Source organism: Athalia rosae, chromosome 2 (genome assembly GCF_917208135.1).
Source record: "Athalia rosae chromosome 2, iyAthRosa1.1, whole genome shotgun sequence".
NCBI lineage: Eukaryota > Metazoa > Arthropoda > Insecta > Hymenoptera > Athaliidae > Athalia > Athalia rosae.
In genome coordinates, this window is record NC_064027.1 from 1,536,513 (window position 1) to 1,549,808 (window position 13,296).

The 13,296-nt window shown below is 46.4% G+C and overlaps 2 protein-coding genes across 2 annotated transcripts; one reads left to right on the forward strand and one right to left on the reverse strand.

The window, feature by feature from the left end:
• Positions 1-2,355: 2,355 nt before the first annotated feature.
• Positions 2,356-5,844, reverse strand: LOC105691513. Its single transcript, XM_048651239.1, has 3 exons — positions 3,542-5,844; positions 3,168-3,470; positions 2,356-3,069 (listed from the first exon to the last, which is right to left on the reverse strand). Exons 1-3 carry the CDS (start codon positions 4,058-4,060, stop codon positions 2,671-2,673), a joined length of 1,221 nt encoding a protein of 406 aa, XP_048507196.1. The 5' UTR covers positions 4,061-5,844; the 3' UTR covers positions 2,356-2,670.
• A 415-nt stretch (positions 5,845-6,259) lies between these two features.
• LOC105691512 lies at positions 6,260-10,644 on the forward strand. Its single transcript, XM_048651238.1, has 6 exons — positions 6,260-6,400; positions 6,518-6,596; positions 7,061-7,346; positions 7,438-7,704; positions 8,044-8,346; positions 9,313-10,644. Exons 2-6 carry the CDS (start codon positions 6,556-6,558, stop codon positions 9,706-9,708), a joined length of 1,293 nt encoding a protein of 430 aa, XP_048507195.1. The 5' UTR covers positions 6,260-6,400; positions 6,518-6,555; the 3' UTR covers positions 9,709-10,644.
• The last annotated feature ends 2,652 nt before the right edge of the window (positions 10,645-13,296 follow it).

Sequence of the window (13,296 nt, forward strand, 5' to 3'; positions counted from 1 at the left end):
CACACACAGATATGGATGCGATTGGTGTCTAACCAAAATTCGCACGTTCCTCGTGTATTATCCGCGCTTCGACTTACACAATACGATATATAAGGGGCGTTGGTCGTATAATTGTACCGTGGAGCACGGCGACCGTGACCCATATGATTCGCGGCAACGATCTTCTTCTTCTTCTGCCTTCCACTTTGTGTCCCACGGGGGCGTATTGTTCGCCAATAGACCGGACCCTTCCCTTTATTAGCGTCGGGGGGCAACAAGGTCTTCGAATTATTATAGTACACATAAATAGACCCCTATGTATCCGTCCAGGTATTATGTACGGAGGGGCACGATTTCCTGCGGAGGCAAAATTGATTCTTCGAGCGGCTGGATACACTTGTATAGGGTATATCCGCGTATTCGATACTCGTAACAATATCACATTTGCCCAACGAGGAAATCAACGAGACGTTTACCCTAGCGACGTATAGAAAGATTGTCGATCTCGCCTCTCATAGGCAACACAGTTCGAGATTCACAGACAAACGTCTCGACGGTCAAGAAGTGAAAGTCCAAGTTCAAATTCGATTTACCTGCGCCGATTCGTTACTTTCCTTCACTTTCTGTTCCTCGACCACGATTCCTAACGCGACTTCCGAGCGTCGACTACTGCACTGTAACCGTCCGTCCGAAAAAACAAAACAAAACGTACGATTCGAGTGATAATACGACTACGTCGTGGAACTATTTCTCTGTACGAGTTATAAAGTCGAGTTATAGCGCGAGAGGCGAAGATGTTACCGCGTGGCGTGTCGAGATGAAAAGGCTGACAATGAATGTGTCTCGTTCGGGGTTAATACCGTACAATTGAAGAAGACATATTTCCGCCTTTTATAAGCGCTAGTATAAGGATCGGCGTAGGATCAACAGGTGCGCGGCCGTCCATCAGCCCCGGATTCCGAGCCGTCCCGGTCCACCGGACACACACGAACGATATTATCCAAGGGCTGCGCACTAATCCTCGATTTGTCAACGGTCGCACGGCCGATTCAATTTTTTCTCGGCGAATCCGTCAACGTCTCTGCATTCCACGTACGTCTGCGTCGCTCCGAAGCGAAGCGGTTCCCCTTTTTCCTATACCCTTTACCACCTTGCGCCCCACCGGTCACCGTCACTTCTTTCGATTCAATAGAATTACCGGGTGTATTGTCACCGCGAGAAAAGCAAGGGCTGATCTTCACTGATTGATAACAACAACTGTGGAGGGCACGAATTATACAACGATTCCCGAGCACCACTCTCCTACCTAGGGGGACATAGTTGTAACCGACAAACGCGATGCGAAGCTGCATTCGAATCGAAACAATCGACAACCTCTACGAGGGCGTTCGTTTCGACCGATGAAACGAAATTAACGAAGGACAAGGAGTCGTCTAATCGCTCGAAGATGAAGCTCGGTAGGCGGTCCGCGAAGGAGGTCACTGTACCGTCTGGTAGGATCGTGACGAATGAGATTTACAAAAAAATAGCGCCCTTGAGGGAGGTCGCGGTCGTGCAGGGATGGTTACGTTCGTCGGCTACCGAAGAGCGGTCGAGTAACCCCGATACTTTCACTCGACGTTGTGTCGTACCCCCCGATCTGCTGCAAAGTTCGATCGAATTGTGACCCGCGGAGAAGACGATAGGCATGAATGATTTACAACAGGTTTGAGAGCAGCACGAGTCTCGCTTCTCTTTCGTCTTCGCGTTTGGGTACACACGGTGTACAGAGCTACTTGCGGGATCGGTAGCGACCACGTTGACGCTCCAGTAGTAAATTATCCCCCTGAAAATAGTGGCCAAGAGAAATTACTTTTCTCCTCACGGAGCCAGAGGAGGAGGAGGAGGAGGAGGAGGAAGCGGTCGCAACGAAGGAAACGGCGAAGGTAGGAGAGGGAAGAAAAACGACGCGAAAAAGGCCGGGCGATGAAGGGGTGGAAGCTGACCGGAGGAAAAGCCAGACTCTATGGGATAGGAACAATGTGTCGGGGCAGCGCTTCGCCCCCACCGAACGGAGGGCTCGCCACAACAATTTCTCCGTTCACGATGTAGGTTACTGAGGCAACCTTCGGAAGTCACCTTAGGATTACCTACTGGTTTACTGCTTCACTGAGGTTGACTGCTTTACTGCCCCGGCCCTAAATCATTTCTCTGCGGTGTAGTTTCTCTTCGCAGTTAGCACCGTCGAAACCATATTTATATTCCAGATCTCACCTCCTCGAACGTCGATTTATAAGGGAAAATCCATTGGGATAACGCAGGTAACGAAAAGATACCGAGCTCCTGTCGAGCTTCCATGTACATTCAAAGGAAGTGAGGATATAAACCACTCGCTGGTGAGATTCTTTGAAATTTTATTATTTCAAAAGATGATTTCGGTGGATGTGGAACCACTGTAATACACCAACGAAAATCGATAAGTAAAAAAATTTTAAAAAGAAATCAAATCTGGCCTTAGAAAAATATAAGTAGCTATATAAAAAGACCCAATTCTGAAACCCATCCATATCTGTAACCGACGATGAGTACAATTCCAAATCAAATGGAAACAAACCGAACGATATGAATAATTGAAAAGTACGAAACCACGCTCCTTATCGTTATAGGATTCTGAATTTTCAAAATCGAATCCGATGTCTTTGGGATGCCGAGTTACGGGTCTAGGTACCCTCTTTCATCGAAGAGGGGTAACATCAGTTTCATGAGTCGAATGATCCCTGGCTTGCAGAAAGCGTTGAATCGCGTGGTTCCGTGTTCGAGTAGCTCGTCCATGCTCTCAGTTTCCACCCCGTCCAGCATCATGCGGGGGAGTAAGAATAGCCCCGACATTACCGCGTAGATTCGCCTCCGGTACATGGCCTCTTTGAGCTGCCTCATGGTCGGCGGACTCGTCTTGCACCGGAGCTTTTTCATGGTCATCGTCAACGTCTCGAGGTAATCTTCCAAAAGTCGTTCTTCCCCCTCTCCGCGAACCTCCGTCGCCGGATTTATACTCAAGAAATAAAGGAGGTCCACCGCCGGCGAGGAAAAACCGACCATCTGGTAATCCACCTGAAAAAAAAACGGAAATCGGACGGATCGGTAAGGAGAAGAAAACGATGACCGGTAGACAGAGTCTCTCACGCGTCTGCTAATTTTTTTCAACGTACGAAGACCATCTCCAAAGGGTTCCCTCCGTCGTCCTCTGTGAAGAGCATGTTGTTCACCCAAGCGTCTCCGTGATTCAATACACAGAATTCATCCTCCTCGTATTCGTAAACCTGCTGAACCCTCTTTTCCACATACTCGATCGTACGCCTCATTTTCGCTGCAGCCGAAGCACTCTCTCGGTGTCCCCACGTAGTGGCGTCGTCGCAGAGTTGTGCCAAGCAATTTTTCGCCAATACGTAAAAATTCGTATGCGTTTTCGCGTTGAAAATACCCTGTCGGAAGCTCTTCGCGAATTCTGGGTCCTGCAACGATCGAAAATTTGCCGATAACGAAAGCGGTGTTTATCGCATCTTTTATTTTCAAGCGTACATACCTCTTCGAGGATCGCGACCGATCCCGCGTGAAAACTGGCCAAGTTCCGGATCGCCAACGTTGCGTGAGCCGCGGAAAGTCCCCGCTTTCTGTCCTTGACGATGAATCCTTTGGGGGAGAGGTCCTCCATGATGACGACGCGCGGCGGCGTGTCGGTCCCATAGACGAATCTCGGCCCGAGTTTGACGCCCAGGGTTTTCTCGATGCGCGGCAAAACGTGCTGAAAAACTCGAAACTCAACGGTGAAAAGCTGTTGCGCTCGCACCAGGTCCAACAACTCGTGAGATTCGACGGGTTCGCGCTTCACTATGAAACTCCGCGTCTCCGTGGCCTGGTCGTCGACCGCCTCGCGAGTGATGGAGTCACGGCTGAACTTCAGATTCACGCGTAACATTTCGCTGAGAAAATTGTCGCCCTTCGCGGTCGCCGGACGTTGATGGATCGAGCGCACTCTTATCGTGGAATCCGCCAAGTGTTTCTTCAGTATTTCCTCGTAAAAAGTCTCGTCGTAGATCAGCATTCTCGCAACTGCGCTATAGTACGTCACGTAGCGAATTTTGCAAAATTTTCACTTTCCGCGTACCTGTAGGTCTTCCTTCTCCGCACGAGCGTTCGACGAGGAATACACGAGCGTCTCTCGCACCGGGTATCTGGAACCGACCGCAAAACGTAAGCAGGACGCAGGCCATTCCCCGATTAACTCTCTCGCATATAGGACTCAAATTGTCCAATCAACCCCGTCACCTCGGTATGTGAACCGATTGAAAGCGGCTATGGTATGGCTATCGTAGCCCCATGCCTCACTCGCGCTACCGCGAGCATCGCAAATAGAACGGACGGTTCACAGTTCATCTGAATCACGAATGTCAACAGCGATGCATGTTCCGTAGATGATTGACCAAACAACGATCGGAAAGTCGGACAAACATTTCAGCAATCAAACGCTCGATATGGTCAGAAAACTACGTTGCAGGGTGCGCGAAGTTTCAGATAAAAAAAAGGAAAAAGAAACAAAAAAAAAAAAAGACGCAGCTTTTCAAGAGGGAGAGATGACGCGGTAGTGGTTCATATCTGCGATGTGAGCACCGTCGGTTCATGTGTCAAGGAGATATAGACGCGACCTTGACCGTTGGCCGATCAATTGTATCTCACGTAATTCCATGTACGTCTATAAAATACTGGACATTAAACTTGACACAGTTTCGTTTGGAGCGAATAATGAAGACGAACGCGAAAAATGTCAATGGGTGGGGGTCTTGGATGTTTGGTTTTGAGATTGTACTTGATTTATCGCAATTACACATTTACGTAGTCCGGCTGTCGCGTGTTAAAATCACATCTTGAACTTTCGATCTACACTCAATTGATTTCGGTACATTTTATTATACATCTCCAGTGATTTTTCGAATTTTCAACTTTCCCACGTTCACCCGCTTCGCGATCGTCCGAAAAAATGTTTCGAGAAATTCATTTCATGGGATGAGCGAATTTTCGTACATTCGGAGAGGGGATATTAACTGACCAATCAGCAGCTGTTACGTGACTCAACGATAATCCCTGATTAATCGCGAGTATGGATTATGGAACAGTTTTTGGGCCGTCATCGACACGGGACTTGTTTCCTTTGGTTCGAAATATTTGAGGGAGAAAATACAGGGAATTCGGCGATCATCCGATCAACTATTGTTTCCCAATGATCTATCGGAGAATTTTGGGATTCCCTCGCCTGGATTTAGCACGAATAGTATTCAGTTGCATTCTCGCTACTATCGGTGCCCCTACGTGATCGAATACCTAAAATAAATAATTTTCACAAATTTTCGTCGGTCTGTTTGAGAAAGAGTTGCAACGATCAAAATGCCCTAATGCACCTCGATATCGTACATTTAGGAGAGAATGAATCTTTTTCTATAATTACGTAATCTGGGAGATCTCCCAACTCCCCGCAATCGGTGCAAAGATAAAAATAATCAGGTGAAATGAGTCGCTCTACCCTACACCAGGGTTGATATACATAAGTGACACAATGTCATAGTATATCATATCTATGGCCGTACCGAAAGATACGCGAGATAAAAAATGGTCGGCGGCCGGCTTTCACTTTGTTAGATGTTCTCGTTGTATCCTAATCGATCCGCATCGTTATCGGTACATTCGAACCTGTGTAACCATATAAGGTGTCTATTTATACGCAGGATCTGTTCGCACACTCGGCCAATCGGACTTTTACAAAGTCGCTTAACATTACTGTTAGTTTTTCAACTCGAGCCATTTTTCCACCTACAATTAGACATCGGTGATTAGAAGTGGTGACTCTCGTCAGCACGCGAATCTAACTGAGAGTTTTTACCGGTTGAAAAATCGAATCGTCTATATATCGCGAGCGAACGCGAACGCGATATCGTTATCGTGCCCGGTGTAGAGATTACAGCACCCACGGCCGAACAGCGACCTGTGGAATTATCTCAACTTCTTCTTCTCCCTCCGATTTTTTCCTCTCTGAAATTCTCAAGCATTCAGCTTCGGCCCTGTGCGCTTCCGATGTCCCCAGCGAAATTACGGAACGGAAGAAATTTGAAAGAAAACCCAAAAGCAATCCGGTTACAACGTGAGAGAAGGATCGAATCGATCTGTTCAATTAGCTGGTACCGGAGCATGGAGCGTTCTCTTATCTCTCGGAGTGAGACCCGCCGCGGCAGTCGCTTATCTCAAATACGGAATTTTGAGCATTTCGAGCGTTCGGGCGTGATCGATTTTACGATATCGAATGGATCGTCGCGTTCCATACCCTCTTTCTTCAGCCGACCAAGCTCGGTGAAGGTGCGCGCCAGTACTAGTGCGGTGTCATAACTCGTCGGATGTACGTATAAAATTGGTAAAGTTCGTATCGTGCGAGAAAACGTGCGGATTCGGCAGAGTTGTACCTTCGGGAAGGTAAAAACAAAGAAATAAAAATAAACCAAAAAAAACCGTGCAGGTGCGACGACAGTTACGGGCACATCCACCAGAGAAATCATGGAGGTCGAGCTCCGGGTAAAGGAGAACGGGGCTTCCAAGTGAGTGCGCGTTTCTTGACAGCATTATGACCCTTCACCTCGGGTAGCCCGAGAATATCCAATAACTGCCGGAGCTACTTCTGCGCCTGAGGGTTAATTTCGATATAGAGAAAAAAGTAATCTTTCGATGGAAAAAATTTTGCAAAATCTGTATTCTCAGAATTTCGGTATCAACTCGCACCGTCATGACGTAGGGGAACGTGGGGGAAAAACGGGGTAGTGGGGCGAATCGGGGTACCCCAAAAATCCTCAACATATGTTAAACTGTTATACGTTCATGAGAGACGCGAAAAAAAAATAGAGGCGTGTTTGTTGCGTCACCCTAGCATATACATGAATAATAAGAAAATCACTGAGAAGGTTAACGAAGTCAGACCGCAATCTCCCCTCTCTATTTTCGAATTTTAATTTTTTATCGCTCTAACATATTTTTCCCCTTTCATTCGAATCCGCGTCTTTCGCAGACCTACGGAGCAAAAAATCCCGGAATGGCTGGACGAGGATTTCCTCCAGCTGTGCATGCAAAGCGGCGAGGGTGACCCCACCATCAGAGTAATAAACCACACGGTGGTGGTGGTCAGACCGTCTTCCGATTTACACAGCTCCGCGATCTATCGCGTCTCCGTCGAGTTCAAACGGCGTCCTAGAAGCAGAAATATCCTAGACTTCAAGCCGCAAGAAACTCGATGGCTCCTAATCAAGACGTTGAACACAGAGTCCGAAGAACCATCTCACACGGAGGACCTGCAGGTCAGTAATTGCGTCTCCCGACTCGGAACACCCCGAGATCCATCCCGCTCTCGTAACAACGCTGATGCGTGACTTTCAAAATTCTTGGCAGAAATCGAAGATTTTCGATAAGGAAATAACGGCGCTATCTACGACGTTACCAGCGATCACCAAGGCGTTAGGTTTCTTTACTCTGAACGCTCAATGTTTTTACTCCGAAAGATCGCCACGTGCTCTGGTGGTTTTGAACGACCTTGCTAAACATGATTTTATCCCGGGGAAGATGAGACGCCTCCGAGGGCTCGATTTCAACCACTGCATGCTGGTGATGCAGTCGATGGCGGCCCTTCACGCTGGTTCCATCGCCGTCTATGAAAAGGTAAGGATTCAATTGTCCGAAATCTTTTGCACCCTCCGACCCGAAACCCTCCGCGACACGGGCCTCTGGTGAACATCTTGCGTCGGCCCGCGCGCTCCGCTCAAAGTCAGCGACGAGTAGTGGGAAAGTTTACAGACAGATGAAGAAAAAGTGGAGGCGGAAGAGTAAGAGTATAACGCGGACGAGTGAGATCTGAGGATATATTTTTACTCGTGGAAGACGAGCCGCCTTCTTCGCGGTGCCCTTTCGCCGAAGTCTCACAACATGTATATACGATTGTTGCGGGAACGCGAACGATTAAGAACTTCCAAATAAACGTTCGACTCCTCTTGATTTCAGGACAAGTCGTCGATGGACGCCTTTGAGCGTAACGTCTGGTCCGAGGAGGACAACACTCTTGTGAAGGAGTTCGTCGACAGAACGGTTTCGTACATAGCCGACGAGGTTACTACGTGGCCAAATTTCGGCAGCAAATACGCCGACAAAATACGAGCACTCAAAGACAATCTCCTGCAACGCGTGAACGCTGCCGTTTCGAAAGATAAATCGATCTTCAACGTCTTGAACCACGGCGACTGCTGGTACAACAACATCCTCTTTCGATACAGCACCACCACTGACCGCGTCGAAGAAGTTTCGTTCGTAAGTCTCCGCATCCCCATTGTCACCTTTATATTCTTGTTATCCAATTGATATGCGAACTTTGAAAATGCCACAACCTCGTTATCTCGCCGAGGTACTACGATCGATCACCGACCTTGTCGTATAATACGATTACATTGGATCATACCCATTAAAATTGCGAAGATATCGTCACACGGTTTCACGACTGAACAACTGCCTGCGATGACCTCACGTCGATCGCTCAGGTCGTAAATCAAAAACCGAAACCTAATCAGGACGCAAACAATCGATCCGAAGATAATTTTCCATGCAAAAAATTGCGTTGCAATATTGGATACCGACTTTTCGAAAAATGACGCAAGCGATGGTAATTGAAAAACGTTGCAGTTTCGCTCCGGGCCACGCTTATGATATTTTTAACATCACTCGAATGCTTTTTTTCGGCTCCTCGTGGAAAATGCAGCAATAATTTCTAATTTTTCTAATTTTTTAATTCTCGCAATTAGATATTCAAAGTCTACTCCAGGCGAATAACAGACGAGGTATATCTTGTTCTTCGGTCGTCAAACGAGATGTCGATACGGCGTGATATATACGCTCTCGAATTTTATATCAGATCCGTAGAGTCCGCGGGTATCTCGGACGTAATAATTAGACATATCGGATAGCGAACGAAATCAGAGTGCACGGTTGCGCAACTCCGTCAAAAAATCGCTCCGGGTACAACGCGGTTCGTCGAATTGTGCTCGAATATACACGAATCGGTCGACGGACGCGAGCCGTCCGTACGGTTATCAATTCGTGACAGCTACACTAATTCGTTCGGTGAACGACGATTAGATTCCGATCTTTCGAGGTCGTATACCCGCGCACCCCTCATTTTCAGATACCGCGACGCGCGCGGACTTCTCCGGCAAAATAAAGAAACGTCAAAACGAGAAATTCGTTGACCTCGTTGTGCGTAAATTTGACGGTGCTTTTCAGGTGGATTTCCAGAGTAGCATCTTCGCGTCGCCTGTGATCGACCTGCAGCACTTCCTCTACTCGACCCCGACCGACGAGGTTCGCCTTCAGAATTTCAACAGGCTGATACAACACTACCACCGCGAACTGACCTCCATCCTCGCCAAGCTCAAGGTCCAAACAAAGTCGCCCACGATGGAGGAGCTCCTCGAAGAGATGGACAAACACAGCGCCTACGGCGTTCTCGTCGCGTTCACCCTGCTTCCGATAACCCTCGGCGAGGGATCCATCACATCCGCCATACTCCGGAATTCGACCGCACCCTCCGAAATAAGAAGCATGCTGTCCGACGAGCAGTTCAGGGCGACCTTCAGAAGACTTATAACACATTTCGACAGCAAGGGATACCTTGACTAGTCGCTGTATACGACGAAAACACCTGTAAAATTTACAACTCGCCGTCGGTTTTGGTTCAACTTTGAGAGGGTGGATAATCGGACGTGTGCCCCTGTAACCAGACGCATATTTTGTGTATTCTCGAATGCCTCGCAAAGTTATACGCGTACACACGCGTCAGTTATGCGAACGAAGAACGAGCGAAGATCGTCGAAGGTCGAGTATCATCGGGGTTAGTTACGTTACGCGTTGCATCGGCGGCGTGGTGTGACAGCTGAATCGATGGCTGATCGAAAATAACGAAGAGTGATTAAAGTAAATGCACAAGGTAAAGTTATAAAAAATTAGCACCTAATTCCATCAGCCAACGACGTGGGCAAACGCTTTCGTCACCGCAGGGGTTCGGAGTGTCCAAATCTAATCGTTATCGACCGAAGTAATCAGGTGTACCTATTTGGCTTGATTACGAATCGATACCGTTGAGACTTGGATATCGGAAGATTTGTACCACATTCCTATCAAATCCTCAGCCTATCGTCGTCCGCGCAACCCGCTCTTTATCATCGTTGATCCACTTTCCCCTCTTTTTTTCCTCATTATTAGCATACACGTGTACGTATGTACATGGGTATACATATAGTGCTTGTACTCGATCCTATCACGAATCCTTAAATTAACACAAAGTCATCGTACGATAGATAAGTTTCAGCCCATTCATGTTCATAATATATTGTTTTAATTGTCATCGTCGGGGTCCCATTAGTTTAATTCGATTATATATGTGGATATATGCGGTATTACAAATGATACAAGATATTATCATATCATCAACATATGTCGACTTTTGTTGACCCGGATTTTCCTTATTGTAATTAGATACACGCTACGCACAAAAATTAAAAAAAGCACTTGTATTTTGTCGTGAGTCGTCAAACAGCAGATTTCGCTCGGTATGAGTAAAAACAATTTTCGTGCAGACAAAGAAAAAATTTTCGGTTCTCCCGAGTTCTAGTCTCACGTGAATATGCTGGAAAAACAGAAGTACCGTTACCGGATGACCTCTGCTTTGGCTCATCAGCTGAAAACTTCACTTGCGGAGGGCGGTTCGAACGAAAAATGGAATGTGCAGAAATTAAAAAATTCTGAAGTCAGAAAAAAAAACTTTGTGCCAATTTGTCAATACGGAGTATACGAGGTCATCTCGATAGGGTAAAACAATTTCTGATATAATTCCGAACCGATGTATAGGTAATTATGAAATAAGTGACTAGCTTGACGCGGAAGGTGAGAGGAAATCGTAGGTGGGAGAAGGCTCGAGCGGGAAAGACTCTTCCGATGCAACCGCCCCCGCGACGCCTAGCTGCGCTGGCGCGTTACCTTATCCACCCTCCACCCTCGGTCGCAGAGTCAACGCGAGCCGCGAGGACAGAGTTCGCGAAGAAATGGCCGACCATTCGTCCGGACATGCGCCTCGTAACCAGGTAATACATGGACCAACGATATGCAGGCACAGGCCACCGTAATGAAACCAGGACACGTTTGACATTGTACGATTACGAAGAATCGAAATATCTCCAATTTTTTTCGCGACATGGAGCGAAAAATTGGCGATAACGCGGTCGATTCGATGGATGATTAATTTAATTAGCAGATAAAAATTTCTGAACTCAAAATATGTTGGAATACGCTAAAAAAAAAAAAATAAACAACGATTTTCGCCCGAAAGATCGACAAAAATTAAAGGCCGCAGCGTTTGTGAAATCTCTAGTTAAACACATCGCCGCTTACAAATAAATGGAATATACAATTTTGTACGTACGTTCGATTCCTCGATTCTTCTACTTTGTTCTTATTGTCGGACGTGTGCAATGATCGAGTGACTATAACGCAACTGCTTCGCACGAGTCGGTGAAAGGTTTCCAGCCAGATTGCCACCGGGAAAATATGCAGTGCGAACAAAGGTGTCTTTTGGTCGTTTGGTGTGCGACTGAAGTATTAAAATCTTATCTGTTTGTTCAACATCCGTATCTCTCTATTAACTTCTATTTTTATTAGAGTTTTTCCGGCTGCTGTGTAATGACTGTGTTTTACTACTATATCGTACACGGACCCAAAAAGTCGATACATATGTAAAACCATGTATGTACGTACGTAGCTACAGAGTCAGGTTCAAAGATACGAGCTTATCATTTGCTGCCACGAGAACAGTAGTGAAAGGCAAATATTTAAATCGTTGTATAATATAACTCACGTTGCTATCATAATTCATGCATAAACGAGCACGTCTCTTCAGACTTCGAATGATCGGGTGGGAATGAGAGTCAGCTTTTTACGATTTCAGCAACAAAAAAAAAAACTTACCGCTGCGTCTATTGAGTCTTCGAGACATTTACTGTCATTCTATTTCGGTTCTTTACAACGGTAATATAAAAATGAACCCACTCCACTTCCAATGTCACGTGTTCGTCCATTCCGGGTATACCCCATCCCGCACCGGTTTTTTCAATTTTCGGGATACTCCGTCCCGCAGTTCCGGTTTTTTTCGATTATTGGGGCACCCCATCGTGCCCAGCACATCCCGTTTTTCCCGGAGTTTTCTACATGCAAAAAATTCTTACCTGACATGCAGGCGTCTTAACGGGTTAAAAACTAGCGGAATTTTTACCATTGACTTTTTAACTGCGGCAGTATAATTTTTTGGCAGAAATTCAAATCCTTGCGGCAAAAAACTGTGGCTTTTTTTTTCAACCCTTCAATGGTTCTTGTGAAACCTCTCGGCACTCCGTTACACAGATCCTAAAATTTTTGGGATAACTGAAGACTTTTTTTTAACGAATTGGACACGAAGCAGCCCTTACAGTTGTTACAAATGTTTGCACATTTTCTACCCGGTATAGATTCGGGCGAACGCAATCTGGAAAAATGCAAACATGTGGGAAATCGGAATGCATATAATTATGTGATTGCGAGCTCGTTTGGCTAACGGTCCGTACGAAGTGGGAAAGAAATAATTTATCGATTTTTTTTCCCCGTTTTTCAAGTGTACCTGCGGGCAAAAAGTCGTCGCAGCCGAACGACCACGCTCGGATACCAACTCCGACGAATAGTAACCCACACAGATTCCGATCCGTATATCTATAGATTAACCGATGTGCACTTAGCTCGGTATTATGTCTCCAGGTACAGGATTTCCCAACCAAGACCGGCTTGTTTTAAAACGAGAATGGGAGCTGCGGAGAGCGTGGACCGTGCGTAATACCGTAAGGAAGAATCCTGACCAAAATCGTTTTGCGGTATAGATTATAAAAATGAAACTCTTATCATGGCTTCTGAGAATCTCTATGATTTTTTTCATCCCTCTCCGAGCGACACGAAGTTTGGAAAAAAAAGGCTTTGACGAAGTCGCTCCATGGCCCGAACGACAACCTATCATACTTATTTATACTAATTGACGCTTTATGCTGTACGCATGCGGAATGTTGGCGTATAACATTGTAGATATGTACAAGCATAGTATAACATACATATGTACATCATACACAGTATGTTGGCGCAGCGTAGACGTACGCGTCGCGTGTGGTACGGGTGGGTGGATGGATATAGGTATAT